General features: G+C 39.9%; 2 protein-coding genes across 3 annotated transcripts; both read right to left on the minus strand.

The window, feature by feature from the left end:
• On the minus strand, positions 1-8,316 carry LOC145496163 (potassium voltage-gated channel subfamily A member 2-like). Of its 2 annotated transcripts, XM_081475807.1 has the most exons (3): positions 8,247-8,316; positions 3,970-4,125; positions 1-1,484 (listed from the first exon to the last, which is right to left on the minus strand). In XM_081475807.1, the coding sequence occupies exon 3, from the start codon at positions 1,457-1,459 to the stop codon at positions 11-13; it is 1,449 nt and encodes a 482-aa protein (XP_081331933.1). In that variant the 5' UTR covers positions 1,460-1,484; positions 3,970-4,125; positions 8,247-8,316; the 3' UTR covers positions 1-10. The 2 variants fall into 2 exon arrangements, with proteins under 2 accessions (XP_081331933.1, XP_081331932.1); XM_081475806.1 differs by lacking the exon at positions 8,247-8,316 and having other exon boundaries at positions 3,970-4,261.
• Positions 8,317-10,376: 2,060 nt separating this feature from the next.
• Positions 10,377-20,883, minus strand: LOC145495062 (metabotropic glutamate receptor 3-like). Its single transcript, XM_081474638.1, has 5 exons — positions 20,291-20,883; positions 17,553-17,906; positions 15,594-15,818; positions 12,782-14,855; positions 10,377-11,433 (listed from the first exon to the last, which is right to left on the minus strand). Exons 2-5 carry the CDS (start codon positions 17,841-17,843, stop codon positions 11,309-11,311), a joined length of 2,715 nt encoding a protein of 904 aa, XP_081330764.1. The 5' UTR covers positions 17,844-17,906; positions 20,291-20,883; the 3' UTR covers positions 10,377-11,308.
• Positions 20,884-21,790: the final 907 nt, after the last annotated feature.

Consider the following 21,790-nt stretch of genomic DNA (forward strand, 5'->3'; position numbering starts at 1 on the left):
AAACATAAAATTATATATAAATCTCAATGCGCTCTCTCTCTCCGACCATTCGGACCTCCGTGTCCTTCATTTGATTTTGTCCCACGTCTTCTTTGCTGTCCTGTTGATTTTCTTTCTCTTTTGCTTTCTTGCCCGGACCGCTCCCTTTCAGCTTGTACATCTCTTCGAAGTGGGAAAGGAGCACAGGTGTAGGGAAACAGAACAGAACGACTATCCCTGACACAGCGCACACAGCTCCGATTAATTTACCCAAAGCACCTTTCGGCACCTTGTCTCCATAACCCACTGCGGTCATGGTAACTATCGTCCACCAAAAGGCGTCTGGGATACTCTCAAAGTCATTGTCTTTGATGTCGTTTTCCACGTAATAGATGACACTCGAAAACAGAATCACGTTAATGACTAAAACGGCGAACAACGAAGGCAGGTCTTTCCCGCTTATTAAAAGTGTGTTTGCGAGAACTTTCAACCCTTTGCTGTAACGAGAAAGTTTCAATACCCGTAACACACGCACAAGGCGAATAATTCTCAAAACAGGAAATGACGTCACTAAGTTCCCATCATCTTGGAACATAAGAGTGATGTAAAAAGGTAAAATGGCTAAAAAGTCAACCAAGCCCAAGGCAGACTTGATAAATTTGACTCTTCTCGGAGCAGAGATAACTCGCATTATGTATTCAAAAGTAAACCAGGCGACATAAGCAGCTTCTATTGTCGACCAGTACGAGCCCCGTTCAATAACTGCACAGTGACGCTCATTTACAAGCACAATCACTTGTGAATTATTCGACAGAAAATTTGACTCGTTATTAATGTTTGTATCATTTGTTAAAACGTTTGACGTCACCTCCCGACACATTGTGTGACGTCGAAAGCTCGGGAAGGTCTCCACACAAAACGTAACGGTAGAAATAATTATAATAAGTAAACTGAACTTTGCCAGCAAATCCGCCCATATAGAGGAATCAGGATACTCGAAAAGTTTCCAAATTTTCCGCTTTATGGGATTTTCGGGCAGTTCATCCATGGCGTCCTTTAACTCCTCTGGTTCAATTTCTTCCTTGTATCTTTTATCAGCTTGGTGGAGTTGGAAAAACTTGATCTCCTCCAGAAAGTTTTCTCGCGGGATATGTTCGGGACACGATAAAATCCCGCATGATTGGTAGAAGAACAGTATCGAGTCAAACACGGCTTTGTCGCGATCAAAACAGTATTCCTTACTCAACGGGTTATAATATTCCACGCGCTTGCTGGGCGAGCCGAGCAGTGTTTGGGGGTACTGGGCCAGAGTTTGTTCGTAGGTCTCGAATACCAGTCCCCGGACATTGATGCGAACCCTTATTCCTGTATCCGCTGTCGTTACTGTCTGCGGGCTGTAGTATTCTAGGCTTTCTCCTCTGCTATAGCGGTCTGTTTCATAGCCAGAACGTGATGATGCAGCCACTGATATAGCATGCATAGCTACTAATTATCTCACGATCAGTCTGCAAGAAACAACAACAAAGTCATGACCGTGAGAATCAACAAATCACTCTTCGTTTTTCACTGCGATATACAAATCTAAAATAGGCCTAACACACGTAACTGTGTCTACTGCGACTTGCTGCATGGATCTAGGGTTGATTAGCTGTGTAATTGAGCATGTAAAATCCGTAAGAGACACGGTTGTCTAATGCTTTGCGCGTCGTACTCGGGACTTATCTTATTTCTTGAACCTGTTCTATTTGCATCGACTTATACTGTGAAACTCAGAAATCAGTTAACGCCAGAAGTATTTATATACGGAATGCTATTATGTAGCGAGGAAAACACCAGTCCGTAGGAAAAAGGATGGCAGCGGTACATTTTACCACAATAGTCACGATACCACGCGAGCCTTACACAGCCCATAAAGTACAAGGACAGACCATATTTTCGCGTTATTCGTCTCTGTATGTGCTAACGCCATTGTTTGGAGATGTTACTTGTAATAACTTTTCTGAACGTTTTTATGAGCGTTGTTTAAGTTTTTGTGCGCTAAGAATTATGGGGAAATGTACCAGTTAAGTAAGTAAGTACCAGTCGCCATCTCTTTTTTAACGGAGGATTAGGCGTCTGAAAACTAAACCGCAACCATCAAGGGTACTTGGTTTGTGGTTTTGAGGTTTGCTCGCGTGTCCTGAACTTAAAAATTGACCTGTCAGAATCGACTGAAAGTGTTCGCGGTTTTTTGACTCGCACAGTGACTTCAAAAAGCGAGCGCCATTCATTCGTTCGTTTGTTCGTTCGTTCGTTCGTTGGCAAGTTACACGTGGGACTTCCAAAACAAAGCAACCTGTACCAGTCCAGATTGACTCGCCTTGTTTTGAAATTTGCGTCCCAGCAAGGCTGATTTTGTACCATGTGACCGGACCGTGCAAAGGGCCTATTCTCGACATATTCTCGGTATTTTCACCATTTAACGGAAGAGAAAAGCGAAGTTTATTGTCAACTAGAGGAATTTAAAAGCAGCTTAAAGCCGCCACATTCATTTTGAAGTAAAAATCCGTCGTTGTGATTGGCCACATACTCCTTACTCGTCTCCAGACTCCAAAGTTTCAGTTGCCACGAACTTCGTGTATTCAACATCAAACTTCTTAGTTCACGATTATTAACATTGAGTAAAATAATTACCGGCCACAGAGACATGGACAATTACAAAATAATCAAATGAAAACCAAGGTCATGAAACTGATTTAACGCACCTAATTCATTCGCGGTTTAGAAACGTCTGACTCTTTCTTTCATAGATTAAACTGATTAAATCTAGTCACAATTATATTCTTCCTGTTGGAGTATTAAAAAAAAACCCACAGTTACGTCACAAGTATTCCACAAAATTTGATATAATCTATTAAAGATTGCGTTGATAATTAGCCGTCAAACTTTCATTGCGTTGTATCTCTATAACTCGTCGTTGTACTTGTTTGAACATGTTTCTGCTTATGCGGAGAAAATTAGGAGCTTTGGAATCTGATTTTAGCCTAACAAGACAATACGACTGGTCTTATAGACTTAATATGCACCCCCTCTCCCCTTGGGTGTTTTCTCATTGTACTCAAGGAAGTAGCACATTACGTGACCAAAGTTCACTAGAAATTGCGGTCTTGTGAACAGCTTTTACATTCTTAATTCAAAAACAGCTTTGTCTTTTAAGTTTTGTTGACAAAACAAAGTTAACCGACAAAGGAGACGAATAAAATATTAAATAAGATTTTTCTAGAAACGCCACGAACAATAATAAACAACTTACTCCTATTCAACACAACAACTGCGAATTTTTGTCAAAAGTTTCAACGGACTGGAAAAAAGAGTAACCTTAAACATAATAACAATTCACTGATTCTTAAATGTTATTGTTGCAATTGTTGTAAACATTTTTGTACGTGTTCTAAAAAAATGTGAAATTAGAGTATTCGAATAAATCTCGAAGGCTTGTAGTTGACGGTGAAACTTTGCTTAAATCAGGTTCTAACGAAGAAATAAATTCGATATTGAACGCTGTGGATTACAAAAGGCATTTTAATAATCGGTATACCGAGATGAGTCAGCTATAATGTTATCACCGTGGTTGAGAGAGGATATTTATTTTAAAGCGAAGAATTTTATACCGAGCTAAAAAGCAAACCTTACGCCCAACGCGTGGGTGTCGGTGTGTTGAAATATGCGGTATTCTTAAACTGATTACGCATTAGTTAACAAGAACTTGCAGTCTAAGAAAGAGATACTAACTTGTACAGGAGAAGAAAAGAATTGGAAAGTTTTCATAGGAGAAATTGATAAAAATATCAGCTCAGAACTTGATTATTGAGCGAGCTGTTGTATGTCGTAATAATTGCGCAGGTCAAGAACATAACAGAGCTTTATAAACCGAAATAGTGTACAACACTTACGAGATAGTATAAATATAGGTAAGGTTTTGTCCGTTTGAAATGAACATTATGAACTTACCTTGAAGTGAGTGAAATCCTGAACGAAGGTACGTTTTGTGGTTCTTTGGAGGTAACCGGTTGTAAAGCTGCCCTTCAAGGCATCTTTCATGCATACATGTCGATGCCTTTTCGTCGTGACAGCGCGCCCAACAGTTGGGGACATAAAATTGTCAAGCTGCAATAAAAATCCAAGACAAGAAACAATTTGTAAACAGTCAAAATACAAGGCTGATACAATTCACTGATTAAGTGTGGACCTGCAACGTTTAAAAGTTGAGTTAAAAAGTATCAAATATATTTATCAGGACTTGCCGACCTCAGTACCAAACTCCGTCGAATAGCTTTACTTCCGAAATGAGGCCTTGAAGTAAATTTTTATGTTGCCATTATTTGTCGCCGAAATCCATCTAAAATCGTTGCTCCTTGTGAAGCTCGTCCATGCCTGGTACAGTTCTATCCTGCTGTGACAAATATTAAGTAAATCGAGACGAAAACCGCGAATTTTCCCCACGATTTTTGCAAATGAGCGGAGATAAGTAAAACCAAACTCCTCCGCAAAAAATTAGTGAGACTAAAGTGCCCAAAAAGCGCAAATCAATTGGGCTTTGTCTTCCACAAAAAGCAAAGAATATAGCAGAAAACGAAACCTTGGTTAGCGGTCGTTTTCTTTACGGAGCAAAGTGATCAATAATTTATAGTTCAATTTTTAACACAGAAACGAAACAAAAGGTGTGTATATATAGCAGATTACTTGAGAAACTAGGAAAAACTAGACTTTATTATCAAGCAAGTTAAAATTAAAGGGTTTTAGAGTTCGGGCTCTATTAACCACGGACATGAATTTTAATGACCTGGGCGTTACCTTGGGACGAGGCTAAAATCCATGTAAACATTTCCTCATTTGGAATCGTCTTTACTGGAAATCAAGATCATTGTTAAATTCCGCCCGAATTAAATATTCACAAGTGGAATATCAACTCAGTCAAAAGGTGACAGAAAAACGGAATACCGGGCCGAACATTAACGCCAGAAGGAACAACACTAAGCTTTATTAATGAATAAATACACAATTCAAAAAATTTTTCTCAATGAAAGTATTTCACTTTGTTTGAACATTACTTGTATACTTTTTCGGGTCGTTCAGATGAGAAAAAAATATGCTTTATTTAGACTAACGAATGTTTTTGTTTAAATCTTTAAACAGGTGAAAGGTTTCTTAATTGAGTATGTACCAGACTTGAATATTTGCACTTTCAGAGTATTTTGATTCAAACAAAATTGTGTGAGCCCCAACAAAACTAGGACAAAAAACTAATGAAAACTAATATCACAAAAGCGGAACTTTTTGTCCACAGGAATATGAATCGATTTCTGTCTAAACAGGACAAATAATACGCTTGTGAATGTGACTGACACACAGCTTCAAAATTATGACCATTGGTTTTGTTTATGCTTGTCTCGGAATCTCCCGTGATCTCACGAGAGCACACGAACCTGAACGAAGTCAAGCTCACAGCCTGCTATCCAAGAAAACTGTTCTCTGATCAATACAGTAAACTGAAGACAAAAAGCGGAATTCATTTCTCGTGCAAGCCCTTTATGAGTATAATGTTTGTAATTTAACCGTGTGTTCTAATGCTGTTCTTAAAAAGTCTGTCTTTTACCTACTGTCTCCAGTTACCCGGTTCGAATGACCAATTGTACGATTGATGCGGGACTAACGACGCCTATAGATTTAGTTGTAGCAACATTTCATTTTTATTTCAATCGGCGACACATATAAATTGCTCAATTTACGAGAAAAATTACTTCGATATATTCTCTTCTAGAAGAAATGTAAGTCTACGCGGGCTCGCACACGATGTTTGTATTCTTTTCTAATCACCTTCAATCTAGTTGATCAGGCATAAAAATCTTAATGGCTTAACAATAAATTCCCGGAGCGGTAAACTAATTGCAGAGACTAATGGAAAAATTGAACGTCTCGGGGTCTCCTTGTCGCCACTATTAAATTTACATGTAAATTGAAAAGACGAAAGCTGTTAGTCGATGTCAGCAATTATCGATGGAATATACTTAGCACTTTGAAAGGCGCTGATGGCTTCGACGAGGTGCCTCTCTTATGAAGGACACTTCATGTTATAGACAATCAAACTTGTTTGTTGTACTTTGTAGCAATGATGAACTGTTGGCCAGGAAACCGCCAATCACAGTGGACTTCTGTTTGTTAGCAGTAAGGCCTAAAAGCGCAAGACAAGGCTACTTGTCGGTTCAGTATGTTACCTGTCACTGACAGGACATCAAAGCTCACAAATTTCAAAATAACCCGTCTGATGCAAAATATGTTGATTAAGCCTAGTCACTTGCATCAGTTTGTCAATGACCGAACACAAGAGCTATACTCCCTTTCCGTTAGCGAACTCTTCCGACACAAAGACGAATTAATTCGTCTTTGTGTAATAATATTATTCCAAGAGACCAATTTTTGCATAGAAATTTAGGACGGGGGAGGGGCTCAAATTTAAATTTAAATTGAGCTTATGATTGAAGATAATATTTGCATTGTGTTTTGTTTTTAATATTGTCCTTGCTCAGCGGGAAACTCCTATTTTTATCTGACACTAGAAATAAATAACGTAAGTTATTATTTGTTGTTATTACCTCCTCAAACGTGAAAAACCGTTCATTGGTCTAAAGAAGTGCAAAAAGGAAGTTACATTGTCTTTTACACAGAGTGCTGAAGTGTAAACTAAGATTTCATCTCCAATTGTCCAATCAGATTCATTTAGTGCAAAGCAGTTCCTGTAACTCAGCAGCGTGTTTGAAAAGCTAAAATGATTATTTTAGACAACTTTGAATATGTCTATTTACATGTAACTTTAAGCGGTGTCAAGAGAAACCCGAAGATAAAAGTCATTGAATATTTTGCCATTAGCTTTTGCTTGTCTTTGTATTATGATCAAACCTTTCTTTGTATTGAAAGAACTGAATCTTGCTGTTGAGTTTAGAATGTCAAGAAACTTTCATCAGTTACTATACAAGTCAGCTCAGATGTCGGTAGAACTGCGAGTTGAAGTGAAATTAAACTCAAACGAAGCGGGAGAATCTATTTTAGACGATGGTTCAGTCATCTTTCTATTCTGGACGTTCGAATGAAGGCTCCGTTCTGGCACCTATCCCCCGTGTCATACCCCGTAAATACGAGTAAATTAATGGGCAAATAAAGAATAAGTCTTCATATCAGAATTGCTGCAACGAAGAAGCACTTAGCTTATCTGATTAAAGGTAGGTATATCGTACAGCACACGTTTGTGTAGTGCGGCGAGACCTTGTGCATTATTGAATTAAGTCTACTTGTTATAAATCAATGTTCTCACAGTACGCATGGGGTCCAGAAGACGTTTGAATCATCGATCGAGCGTGTGAAAATCAAACACAGAAAGTGAATGAAAAAGTAAAAAATCGGATGCATTAACAATGTGGAGACAGAACAAAGAGGGATTTCCCCATTAAATCGAGTCTTATTCTCGATTGAGAACATATTATGTCTACAGTCTTTGCTCATTTAAATATCTGTCCGTGCGGGTAATACGTATGCCATGAACCATGCTTGCGCTAGCCTAGGAAACAACTTAGGCAAATATACACATAGATATCTGTGGTTGCAATAATCTACAGAATGCATCCTGGCTAAATAGATCAAACGGTTTACACGTGATTTTGTTAAAGCTATAGAATTTAGGGAAAACGTCGTATACGGAGCAAATCTCTGAACTGGAATACACACTGCCCGAAGTAAATACGTTCTCGCGCATAAAATACTACAAGTAAATAAATACTGTATTTTCCAACTACATTGTGTCACATTAGTCTCACTGAATAGTCTTTTTACTGCTCAGCCATCGAAATGTATGCGGTAAACACTCTGAGAACAATTTGCGAAGATATATAAACTAAAAGCTGATTACAACATAGAAATCACAAATGGGCTGAATCGTAAGCTAATCAAGTTAGCTCCAATTTCCCTGCAATGAGGATTATATTTATCTTTCCTACAATTTGCAAATGAATCAACAGTCTTCGTCTGTCTAGTTGGAGCATTTCTTGCCAAAAATGTTCCTCCTCTTAATTTCTCGCATTTCAATTGTGGCTGATAATTTAACCTAGCAGATTTTGCATTTAAACCGACAAGCAAGGTCATTTAAATTGAATCATTTACTAACCAACCGTCAAAAAGGATATCAGAAGAAGAAGAAGAAAAAAACAAAATAATTTTGATTCGCAAAATCCTCTTACCTCGAATATGAAAGGAACTTTTATCCTTCAAATGACTTTCAGCTCAAAAGTTTCACGGCTTCTACGTTGTTTATTCTTGAAAGAAGACGCATGTTTAATTCATGGCCACCAGTTTGGACGGCATGAAACTAAATATTTCAAAGCGTGTGATTGGTTGACACCTGTGTTCCCGCGAAGGAAACAGGGGAAATGAAAAACAAAATAATAGCATCCCATTGAGCCTGTCATTGTTTGACAAGCTTCGCGCTCGACATGACAGATTTGTCAAGATTATTATACCCTTGCGTCGTTGCTCAGCTCGTTTCGAACGAGTAAGGGAAAATTTTCTCGGGAATTTTACGTTGCCAAACGTTATTCGATTTGGTTTATTTTCTGATTATCTGTTTAAAAGAACTCCACACTCTAATTGTTTCATCTATGAGGCAGTGCAGGTGTTTTCCACTTAATGATCTTTGATAGAAATTTGTCAATTAGAACAAAGGACAACTGAAGCTAGTGGCAAAGCTTGTCGGTGGTACATCACTGTCGTTATTTATCGTTCTATTTAAGAACTTTCAGGCATCGAGAAATCAAATAATGTGGCTAGCGGGAAATTACAGGTTTTGGGCAGAGAATAGTTTTCTAATTCAGGAAAAAAACACTTATCTGGCATGGATTAGCTGAAATGAGCCCGAGAGATTCGCGTGCTTTTGGGCGCTTATAATTTTCATTCTATTTTTCAATGTAGGATATTAATTTGATTCCCAGCCAGGAAATTTGTATCAAACAGCGCAACCGTAATACGGGAATTCGCATGCGGGCGGCATTAGTGGTCAGTGACTTTATGTTGACGACACAACAAATATTTTCCGACAAATAAACGCCAGAATTAACGAATTTAACGCGTTCCTAATTAACGTCCCTCATTATAATAATATTTATCTTTGCTAATACAATTTTAATCCAATAAAAATGCGACAAAATTTGAGACAACCATAGGCTTGTGTTGAATGAAACGTTCACTGAATGTTACCTACCAGAACTGATCTTCAGTCAGGTTACCACGGCAACTGTCAGTAAGACATTAGCAGGGAGTCTGTGGCTCCATGAGAGCACGACAAATTATGAGGACATCTCGGGTCATAAAAAAGTGAAAGATGTAATACTTGATGTTTCAGAGTCATCATGAAACCATTATCAACAAAAAATAAGTACAATGGAACCTCCGGTTGCCTCCTCAGCGAACTATTTTCCAAAATACCAAAAAATTTCCAAGTCAAATCACTATATTTGGAACCTCTTGTAAGTGACCACGACCACTTTTAGAACTAAACGGTTTGAAATTTTCTTTTGTTTTTAACCTCCCGTAAGCGACCACTTGACAGATAATAGAGCAGAAATTGGATAATAAGGTGTTGTAACATTATCACATTCCTAGGTAGTACAAAAGACAGAAATATTCCTAAGGGAAGTACTACATATTTCTCGAAATTGACCTTCCGCACGGATAAAACATTTAAAACATGGGGTAAGTCTCTTGAGTCACCATATGCTAATGAGCCAAAATTTTGAACCAATATGGTCTAAGCTCTCGTAAATGACCACCTCCCTTAGGCGACCACCTAGGCTTGACATTTCGGGTGGTCGCTTCCGGGAGATTCAACTGTATCAGAAAAAGCGAATATTTAAATTAGCTACAGCTGAAATTTAACATACCAATTGGATTGCTAAACAAAAAATTTAGCGCCGATTGATTCAGTTTGCACCTTCAGTTCTGGTTTGCGTTTGAGTATGAAAAGCATCTCATGAACGAGGTGACCAAAAAATTCGTAGATTGTGGTCTTACCAGGAACCATAATCGGGTCCCCGATTATGGCTCCAGGTCTTGCCCAATTTTTCTGGCAAGTAGCCCCCACCCCTCAAGGCCTTGTTAACGTTTACAGTGTAAACTAAAATTTTTCTTTGCAGATATCTTTATAAAGAGTACTGAAATGGAGTTGTCTGGGTTATAGATCACTTTTATTTTATCCAACTCAACCATTTTAAGAAAGATTGAATAATTACAATGTATGGTAAAATCAGGAGACTGAAGATGATAGCATACATACAGATTTTCTTCTAAAAAAATCTAAAAACGAATTTCGAGTCTAATAAAAAAGATAAAATTGATAATTGAATAATTTTTACAGCATTTTTTTAAACCATAGTTTCTCAAAATCAGTCAGTGTTTACTTAACATACAAGGACAAAACGTACCCAAGCCCCTCCCCTGTCAAAACATAAGTTCAGCCATCTATGATACTGTTCTGTGCTGTTTTCAGCAATGTTTTGTAGGAGCATACAGTTTTCCCGCCTTTTTCACCGTTTGCATTTTTCCCGCGCCTTTCACCGTTTACATGTTTGCCCCGCCCCCTCTCCACTCCCTCCTTTCACTGTTTACAAGTTTTTCCTCTCTATTCACCGTTTGAATTTTTCCTCGCACTTTTAACCCTTTAAGATGGGGTGCCTTCCATTATGCCAAAGATTCCGGAATTTTCGGTCGGAAGTCAAATGAAAAGGTCCGTCTCGGTTCATTCCCGCCAGAATATTCGGGAAAACCTCTTGAGGTGGTCCACTTTGACCGGTCGGACCGGTCTGACCAAAATTTCCCGTTCCATGTAGATAAACAAGTTCATTGTCCTACTTTTCTTTTCAGCAGATTTCACTTATATAGGGAATTCGGAAAAGGAATGAAAAACGGTAAGAGCCCTTCCTCTTGGTTGTCCCGGTTTGATCGGAAAATGTCGTTCCATTTTTAGATCATTTTCCCTCAGGTATCCCACAGGTCTCTGACCGGTCGGTCTGGCAAAATGGAAAGTACCCATGTTTTCCTGCGCCTTTTTGCCGTTAGCATGCTTTCCCGCGCTTTTCATCTTCAACATGTTTTTCCGCGCTTTTCACCGTTTCAATATTTTCCCGCGCTTTTCAGTGGTAACATGAATTTAGTACGACTCGTGATTGGTTTTTATCGTAACGACTGCCTCTGTCATCACTTTGGTTTTGAACTCAGTTGAGCCAATACACATAAACAGCTCAGTGTCAAGTCAGATGGCTGTGAAGCGAGGCAGCTGAATCTGATTTTGCTTCACTGACCCGCCGTTCTTGACCATCTTGTTTATCATCAAGGTTGGCGTAGCAGGTGTGCTGCTGGACGTCCGGTAAGACAGACCTACGGGATCACACCAAAGAGAAATCTTCAATTAACGGAAGCTATCTATTGCTAACAAGGTAAAAAGATTACGTCTGCATACGAGCCAAGTGACCCATCAGGCCGGAGCTTATCCCAAATTTTGTAGCATGATGCGACTAGGAGTATTTCCACTCCCCCCTGGATGGGGTGCTAATCCAACGCAAGGCTACCCCCAGCATTAAATTCACCGGTACCCATTTGTACACCTGTGGGTGGAGAGAGGCACCATGAGAGTCAAGTGTCTTGTCCAAGAAGACAACACAATGTCCCCGGCCAGGGCTCAAACCCGGACTGCTCGATCTAGAGTCGAGCGCATTAACCATGAGGCCACCGCGCCTCCATCGCTGACAAGACTCGGGTCTCTTCTTGAGCAGACATGACCTCATTTTAACCGAATAATATATGTTTAACGTGCGCACGGCTGAACCCTACAAGTTGCCTTAAGTGTTTTTCTGGAAAACAGCTGCGGAAAAATCTTGCAGGATTATAGCATGTACAAAGTATGGCTTGCCATTGACTTCACAATTGCTGGTATTTTGCGCATATTTATTTTGTGGTTTTCGCTGGGATGGGGAAGGGGTGGTGGATTCAGTCTTTTAGTCTTTTAGCAGGTTTCGAATAGATCCATTTTGTCGTTTTCTAGCGTGAGAGTTCGAGACTGACTTTTTCTTGTATGCGCAATCCAAGTTAACCTGGACTCTGTCTCCCCCCTCACCTGGGTTTAACTCCGTTCCTGAACTCACCCTTTGTGCTTCCAAGGGAGAGTTCAGGAACGGAACTAAGAAAACGGTTTAATTTTGCTCAAGATTAACAGTTGTGCACGTCTAAAGGCAAGGTAAGATTTTGTGGTAAAATTCAAAGGTTTCCTTTGCATCATGGATAAAAGTAAAATAAAGGTAAACCTGTTTATTTTAATGTCGTGGTATTTAACTCTTCGGTGAGAATTGGGGACACTATAAATGAAGAAAGAAATGTTATTAATAGGACGGAAAACTTTTTAAATATCCCAACTAGCTGGAGGCTAGCCTGTGAAGGCAGACGTACGTATTTCCGGCTGTTGCTTGTCTGCCCCGATAAAATGCAAGAGCAGGAACAGGTAATGTCCAAGAACAAATATCTGAGCATATTTTCGCGCCAAATAGAGGCGATTGTGTTTATTGTCCTTCAAATATTTTTTCGCAACACGCGCAGATTTCAAAACTGGGGAATATCACTTGGATATTCCGCAGTTTTAGCTGGGCATATTCAGTCACGTGGCACGTTTAGACCAATCGCGCGCGAGCAAAATATATTTGATGGATACGATTACATATGCCGCTATACGTACCGTTACAATCGCTTTCCAACTCTGGCATGTTAAAATCCAGCGACTTCGTCCGCGAGCGCAGTCTTGAGTTACTCCTGATGTTCTTCTCTGGTTTAAATATCACAATGTACACTTTGGGCATAAAGATGAAAATCAAGATTGTCGTGGCACTTACTATGGAGCTGAAGGCGAGAGCTACAGCCTCAAAACCGCCTCCAATACCATAATACACCGGGACGAACGCAATCCATATCACACAAGTCGTGTACATGCAAAAACCGATGAACTTTGCTTCGTTAAAGTTCAATGGAGTTTTACGAGTCCTGAACGCGTAAAATGTACAAAGGATGATAAGGAAAGCGTTGTATGCAAACAGGCTGGCCATGGCTACAGTGCTAATGTTACACTTGATGAGAACGAAGTCTTTTTGTTCATACGAAACAACGGCTTTCGGTGGTCGGATTGAAAGTTCTGTAATCGCCATGGCGAGTTCTGGCGCAATGATCACAGCGGTTATCAGAAGTTGAGACTTTGGGCTGATGAACGAGGGCGTTTTTACTCCGCTAAAAATGCGCGCAATCCTATTTGTACGCACTAACAAGGAAGCGTAACAAACACAGAAACACAGACCAATACCAAATCTTTGAATAGCGCAAACAACTTTGCTAGGATACGAGACCATGATAAATGCGAAGCCGTAGCAAAGTACTATTCCGAGAAGAAGAAGAACGGAGAGTTCGTGTCCGGAGGCCTTTATGAGTGGCGTTTTAGCGAATTTAACAAAAACCACGCAAACGACGGAGGTCGCCAGGATTCCGAGCGAAGAAAATGTCACAACAACAGCAATCCAGATACCACTGAGATGTACTTCACGTAAGGGTTCACAACCGTCAAACTCGGCATTAGGTTGCATTCCTTTATCACATGTCTGGCACGTGAACTCGTTAGCTACGTACGAGTCTGCGTCACAATATTCGCATGTCCAGCAGCAGACCGTATCGCGTATGCGCTTGATGGCTCGGGGCCCGCAAGGTTTCCCACAATGCGATTCAAGATAAGCACTTCCATTGAAAAGTTCTTTAGGGTCGAAATTCAATTCTCCTTCAATCCAACTGCCAAGTCTTTTATAAGAAGAACTTTGAGACTTTCTGAACACATAAACGTCATATTTTCCAGCGCTATCACCATTCTCATTAAATCTTACCAGTCCCGTTGTTCCATTGAAAGACACGTTACGTAGATAAAACAAAAGCGTCGAGCGATCCAAATTTTTTAACTCCGAGCAGAAGCCTGGGACAGCTCTGCACACGTTTCTTTGCATATTGTGAAGCGCATGTGCAAACGAGAAGACCGCATCAATGACAAAAGGCACTTTGGCATCGAATCTATCAAGAACTGACACGTAGTTCTCTCGGGAATAACAAGGGTGGCGTTCAGGCGACGAATCGTTTCCAAAGCTACAATGAAACCGCTTCTCCCAATATTCTCTAAACCAAGGATTTCGCGTATTAGTCACTGGATTAAGTTTGGAAAAATAGTCGTAAAACGGCTTGAGCTGCGCATCAAAGGTTTGAAACTCTAGAGTAATGGCTCCGTCGGCGATATCTTCTAGCCCTTCAAGATGGCGATATCTTGTTCCCCAGAAATCACTTGCCAGCCAAATAAACCGCTTTTTCACGCCTCTCGTCTGCGCCCTTTTGGCGGCCAACAGCATCGAGCGTAGATCTTCAGAATTACAAAACATCACCACAACGCGAATGTCTTTTTCCTTCAGGAACTTTTCTATGATCTTGTCATAGTCCTCCAAAGCGAAATCAGGTTCTAATTGCCAGTGATCAGCTATGCATACGTTTGACTGTGCCGAAAACTTTTCAAGAATCTGCATGCCCTGTTCACCATAACTGCCGCGTGAATGAACTGCGAAAACCGCTGTCCAGTTCATGTAGGTAATGATATTCACCATGGCTTTCGCTTGAAATGAATCCGGGGGGACCGTGCGAGCGAAGTATTCAAACCTGCCTTTGTCGCTCAATTCAGCGCTTGTCGCAGCGTAGCTGACTTGCGGCACATCGAAGAGTCGTAGAAGACTGGCGACCTACAAAGGGAACGCTGACTTAGTTGGAAGCTGATATATGTTGCTTGGCTTCGGACGAGAAGAGAAGAAGACGCGAGACGAAACAATGGTCGCGGTCGCGGTTGTGATCAAGAGAGGATGAACAGTAAAAAAGTCCATCCCCCATATAGGCCTAATCCTAAGGTAATCCCTCTTAAATTATTTTTAAAGAAATCCCAGTTTCAGAAATCCCAGGAAAGTCAAGAAATACCCAGTTCAGGGGGCCAATAACTAAAATTAACCAGTCAGACTGTTCTATTGCCGGTCCAATATTCTCTAAGTATTGGAACGTACACTGCCCCGAATGACCCCCCGATCACTCTTGAAGATTTTCGGGTAATTTCAGTCAGGTAATAAATCTCTTATCAACCGTAGCTTGCTCGGAACCGTACTGGGGTAATATCGGCCCTCGGTCTTTTTTGTATAGACCTCGCTGCGCTCGGTCCGTACCGTCAAGACCTCTGGCCGATATTCTCCCAGTGCGGCCCTCGCGCTTGGTTAATAAGGTATATTTATGACGCGGGTTTTGCACGTAAGTGGCTTTGCACGTATTTTCAACCTCCACGATGACATCCACGCAACGCGCGTGGTAACGCGTGGTAACGAACTAAGGACCATGTCTAAAAATAAATTGAGAGAAATAACCTTGATTATAAGGCCTATATGAGAGATTAATTCTCATTCTTCGCCGTCTCTTGGTTATGATATTTTTACATTCACCTGTACTGTGGTGGTGCTGTATGAAGGTCCTACCACTCCCACCAGAGTAGCCTTTTTCTTCACTGCGTCCCAGGCCTGCAGGGAGCTACAGATCTGTTCCTTGTTGGTCAGTGTTCCGAGAACAAAGTTTAGACACTGCTCCAAGGCCGTGTTCACCGTTCCACAGTCGTCACGGATCTCCATGCCAAGCGTGATGTTAGGGAGAAGATTGCTGTTTTTGTTCACCTTGTTAAGGGAAAAAGCAAAATTTGCAATTCAAAAAAATAAGTTAGAACTATCTCATGCAGCTGTGTTTTGGAGGCGCTGTGGCCTCATGGTTAGCGCGCTCGCCTCCGAATCGAGCGGACCGGGTTCAGGCACTGGCAGAGGACATTGTGTTATTTCCTTGGGTAAGAAACTTTACTCTCACATTGCCTCTCTCTACCCAGGTGTATAAATGGGTACTGGCGAATTTAATGCTGGGGGTAACCCTGCGATGGACTAGCAACCCATCAAGGGGGGAGTAGAAATACTCCTAGTCGCTTCATGCTACAGAACCTGGAGATATGCTCGGGCCTAAAGGTTAAGGGCCACTTGGTTCGTATACAGCCCTGGAAATGAACTCAGAACACACGTTTGCCGCGACTGACTGGGCTTCAGTGTTGACGAATTTCATTTTCAATTCTATCAGGAAGCCGCAACATTCGCGTGGGGAACAGAAGACAAATCAGTGGTTTCCGTTGTACCTGAAACATCGAACGATCGAGCAAGAAAATATTTTTATTTCGAAACAGCATGAGACTTTGGCAGGCGGATTATTAATTTGAAGAGAAATTTCATATTTGGTTATTTCAATTTTGAGAATCTGACGTTATGACTTCTATAACTATGCTATGTGTATGTAAAGTGCCCTTTTATCATATTTGAAAACGCGTATTATAAAGAAATTGACAAGTTATAGAAATATAAAGTTGTAAATTACTGCAATGTCAACAAACACCTGCTGTAATGTCACAGAAAGTAAATTCAATTAATTAAAGACCTTCAGGGTAATAACCTAGTTATTGGATACAGCATCAGAAACGACAAAATGTTTGTTCCGATCCTGGTCTTTTTATTTAAGATGTACACAGATTTTCTTGACTGGAAAAGATTCAGTTGCACTGTATGTCCTTAGCTGGAAAGGATCACAAAAGATGTTAAATTTCAGCGTTTTATAGAGATATGATTTATGAGTCGCCCTTTTCACTTAATTACGTTTCAGGATCTAAACGAAATATTCGCAAACACTTCAAAAATGGATGATAATCAACTGTGCGGTTCTTATTGTAAAAATGCAAATCTTCGGCAAAACTCGTTACCAGCGCAAAATATGTGATTACAACAGAAAATGGTGATTAGTTTTGCTTTTCACGAGCAAAATTTGCATTAATTGTTGTTATCTTTTTACTTTTGCTTTTGGATTTTAACTGATTGCGATATAAAGGCGCTGAAGTAAATAAAGGAATAAACGCGTTTTAAAATAAAACACGTTATTTACTTATTTTTTTTTAAGAAATGTTATCTACAAAAAACCGAGTGTAATGCGTCGTTGAACAGTGTGACTAAATTGCTGCTTGCTGAAGTTCACTCAGACAGATTATATTCCGCAGTAGGTTAGAAAATCGCCTTTGACACATCCACGATTGGTTTGCTTCAAGTTGTTGTTTCATCCATCAGAGTTCAATTAAGTCAGTAGAATTAACACGTTTTCGAATTTTTGAAGCGAAGCTTCTGAAAAAAGAAACATAACAAATTTGAAGACGATTTAACGGGATAATCTTTTAGGGCCACTAGAGATCGGATTAAAATTGTTCACAGCATTAAATGTATGGAACGCGGGAAGAAAAAAGCACCATTAAGAGAGGAATTGTTCACATAACATCCGTGAAGAGACACATGCTGTTAGAATAGAAGAAAATAAAGATTAAAGACTTTTACCTGGTCCATAGCGTACAACATCGCCTCCACTCGATGAATTCCAACTTGTTCGTTCAGTTCACCGCATATGGTCGAGCCATTTCCTTTAGCGTGGACTGGAACGAGTCCGCCGAGGAATACATCTCCATCAATCTTCGCCACTCGAGATGCTGAAGAGTGAACCTTGGTTGAAGCTGAGCCATAACGGCGAGGGTCGTCTGGAGAATGACTATTAGTTGTACAAACGACGATGAAAATGCCTAGCGACACCACAAATCGAAGAAGAACGGCAGATTCCTGAACAAAAGGCATTGCTGGCCGAAATCCTTGGCAAATGTTGTTTTTGTAGAATTTGTGAAATTCTTACGTCAAAATCTGCAATTAAAAAAGGATTACTCGAAATCTAAATTTGTATTCAGACAGCACCACATGAAAAATGGCTTGACCAGTCCCGCGCAATTTAGTGGGTCGTGAGCCGGGTTTTTGATCGTCCAGTCAGAATTCGACAGGAGGGAAGCGCCCTGTTTACACGTTGAGAATAAATATCGAAACAGTTCGCACGCATTTGCACAGTCTAAAACGTTTGTACCAGGTTCTAAGTGCTACAAAATTTCACACATTCTGGAAACCGTCCAGTTTCCTAAAAAATTATCTGCTATGTTGGCACGGTTTCAAAGTCTTGTGTAAATCATGTCAAACTCTAACTATTGCACGAGTGGACATGGAGTAGGCCTTTCCACAAACATCACGTAAAATCGTCTAAATTAATATTTTCCCCGAAATTCTCAAAACATTTCTAAATATAACAAAAGTTTTTCTAATAAATATCTTGAAAAATCCTCTTAATATCTCTTCTTTTTGTTTCAAAAATAAATTGATTTTGAATCGCTTAGGCCAATATTTTCTTGCAGTAGTAGAAAGAGTGGTGGAAGACGATTTAGGTGTTTCGATGTTACCAGCACCCGCCATTTTGGAAAATTACTCCTCTAGCGTTTTTAGTGATATTGAATACATTTTTCAAGTGGCAAATTGCTCAACTGGATTGGTTCTGGCGTTGAACTGTGTTTGTTTCAAGTATAAAGAGCGAATATAAGTAAACAGTTGATATCTCGGAAACTGCTAAATATCCTATAAAATATCCGCATATTTTTGGAAAGGCAAAACATAGAGGCAAGCAGGCTTCACGCAAGTCAACTCTGGCAAATTCGACAGTATGTGAGCGGCAAAGAAAATGGTACTCAGCATAAAGAATCAGGAGATTGGCAAATGCCTCAGTGCTCGGTCCGAATCGTCCGAATCGTCTTCCGTCATCATCATTATCATTATCATCATCATCATCGGTAGCAATTGATATTCATTTGTCATGAAGCATTCGACTGTCAATGACAGAACTGGCAAGTATTGAACAATAAGACGGCGAGCAACTATCAAAGGCGATATATACTGTCATCGAACAGTTTAATCGTCTTAGCATACCGTATTTTCTCGATTTAACGCCGGGTGCCAAATGTTTACGCCGGGTTTCCCTTGTAGATTTTTAAATAAGACTTTCAAGGGATTCATTTTCGAGGCATAATAAACAGGAGTTTATATTTAGCTTTAAAAATTAATGATTAAAGTCTCTAATATACTCCGCCGGATCAACGAAGCTCTTGAAGTTTGAAATAAACGCCGGGGAGCTTAATCGGAAAATACGGTAACCTACTGACCAATTTATCAAACAAAACACTATACTCCATTTTCAAAGATTGATCAGTTCCTGGTGCTGTCTATCGATCTCATTAGATGGCCCTTGTGGAGCCAGTCAGATTGCGCTTTCACCCGACAGAGGGTTTTGCGAGGTGATTTATGATTACAACACTTCGAGTTGTTTAAATCAAAAGCAGCAATTCTTATTCGAAGAACAATCTTAAATTAAACTTCAAGTTCCTCTTGTAAGCTTGTAAAGTTGGCGTGTGTAATTCAATTGCAACAGTTTGGTCTAGTTTTACATGTAAGCCCAAAGATCGAACTTCCATAAAACGAAATCAGGAAACCTGTTGGAAAAAACACCTCTAATTTATAAATATCTTTAGGTTGGCGGAAAGGCTTGTATTTCAGTTTCATAACCGCCGATTGAAAGGTGGGCTGAACGTAAAACTACCTAATTAACCTCTGACAATCTTAATTTTTAATCATTTCTGAAGAACGTATACTGCCCGGCTAGGAAATCTTTAGTAAGTTTCACATATCAACAATTTGTTTTTGGTGGCGGTTATATGTATCTGTGTAAACACTGTAACGTGTTTCTAACATCTTACCGTTTCAACGAGCGTTTTCACTTGCTAGAAACCTGCCCCGGGTTCCATATTCTCATGTTGGCCAAATAACGGGGTGAACGAGATGTTCTGCCTCGAAGCTGTTTATATTTGGCTATCATCGTTGCTCTCTTTAAGGGATATACATGGATGGACATTCAGCCTAAATATAGCGTTTAAGCTTAAATAATAGTGCAGTACTGTATGTGCTATAAACAAAAGAAAAGAAGGAATCACCGTAACTTGTTTACAAGTGATACATCCTAACCGGTGAATATGGTAAAAGTTTCAGTACCCTAGCTAGGTACCAGAGGGCTTTTTTTTGTGTTTTCGTGGCAAAGCCGGAGGACTTAGCTCACTTAATGGTCTAAAACGAACAAGAAAACCAAAGGGTAGTTTAAAAGCGCAATTAGGAATGCAAACAAAAACCAAATAAAAGCCGATTATACGGCCCCAACTGACCTGTACTTTCTCTGGGCAGTTTGCGGTGGTAAAACCCTTGCGCTGGATAAACATCTCAAGATCAACGGTCTGCCATCGCATGCAACGATCATCGTACAGGCGCAAACTGCACTTCAACTTCTTACCATGAGAGGAACCGTCGATTGATTACAATTACGCCATAAATCACTGTTTAGTTTGTTTACTCATCTAGATTCTCCACTGCCCAAGGAAATCCGCGTGTATGTGTCTAGTAGCTTCTAGTAGATGCGTTATGTCTTAATGCAAATCTTCACCGCCAGGATTCTCTTTCCCGACAATTGCTTATTCAGTGATCAAGCGAAGACATTCGTCGACGCAAGCTTGTTATTATGATTGATTATGCGTATCTTGGCTGAACAGGCAATTACGAATTCGCTAGAGCTTAGTGGACGAGCTTTCCAAATGATAATTAGTCAAGTAGTGTGTGTCGAGTAACCACGCTTTTCTCGACGATTCCTTGATAAAAGACTCCCCGGCGCTGAGTACTTCCATAGGAGTAATTCACTCACAGCTCAAATTTCCACGTAGTTTTGATGATCCTGTCATGTATGTGTGATCGCGTTGTTATTTTTTTTGTGCTTGATGTAAACAACACAAGTTATGTTCGACCTACGGAAACATAAAAGCAGTGCTATTGTCAATAGAACTGAGAAGGAATGTTTATAAGCTAATCATGATAACCAGTTATATAGCTCGATCAAGGCGGGTTAAATGCTTCATATAAGCCAACTGTCCAGATTTGATGCTTTCAGAAATAAAGAATATTGTGTTTACTTTTATTATGTCAAGATAATTCAATATTGTACGCACGCGATGTAAAATTGTCATTTTATGAGTCGCGCAGAGCAATGTGAAGACACTGAACTGATTGCAGGTCTTCTATCATTTAAACAGTGTCTTCAACTCCAGGAAACCTTTTGTTCTACGATGTCAACATTTGGTTTTATCAAACAAACGAGCATACATAAGCTTCTTGATCCGCTGAACCTTTTAATAGTGCAAGAGTTATCGGTTGGAAAATGGTGTTATGTCTGTAAACAACAACAAAACAAAATTGTTTTTTCTATAGCAATGTCGATAATTTTACTGGCGTCAATGCTACTTGCTAGAAGGCTATTTTGGAAATAATGGTTGGCCAGATAAATATTGACGTGTCTGATCTTGTACGTACATCTGTTTCAATAATGTCGCGCAGAGGACTTTTCTTGGGAAAACAGTAGAGAACATAACTGACGTGACATACAAAACGTGTATATTCAGGAGAAAAAGCAGAAGTTTTGAGAAACGTTTTGAATTGCTCAGGTCATTCGTAGGCGTTTCAAGATGGAAAAAATATTGAGATAATATTGAATATTGAGATAATATTGAATCGTTGATTTTCCTATCTCGGAGTTACAGGGTCGTTCCGATCCAGCTAAGCGCCCCTGGGTCTCCGACGATGTCGCGTTTTGAATTCTTCCTGAGAACATGCAATGTAAA

Source organism: Orbicella franksi, chromosome 8 (genome assembly GCF_964199315.1).
Source record: "Orbicella franksi chromosome 8, jaOrbFran1.1, whole genome shotgun sequence".
In the NCBI taxonomy this organism is placed as follows: Eukaryota; Metazoa; Cnidaria; class Anthozoa; order Scleractinia; family Merulinidae; genus Orbicella; species Orbicella franksi.

What these genes read in the sequence shown, in the direction of transcription:
- LOC145496163 (XM_081475807.1), bottom strand. Translation starts at nt 1,459, where the DNA reads ATGCATGCTATATCAGTGGCTGCATCATCACGTTCTGGCTATGAAACA.
- LOC145495062 (XM_081474638.1), bottom strand. Translation starts at nt 17,843, where the DNA reads ATGCCTTTTGTTCAGGAATCTGCCGTTCTTCTTCGATTTGTGGTGTCG. An exon ending in TGTTGTACGCTATGGACCAG is followed by an intron (nt 15,819 to 17,552) that starts GTAAAAGTCTTT and finishes TCCCTTAACAAG; the next exon opens with GTGAACAAAAACAGCAATCT. An exon ending in ACAGCACCACCACAGTACAG is followed by an intron (nt 14,856 to 15,593) that starts GTGAATGTAAAA and finishes TTCCCTTTGTAG; the next exon opens with GTCGCCAGTCTTCTACGACT.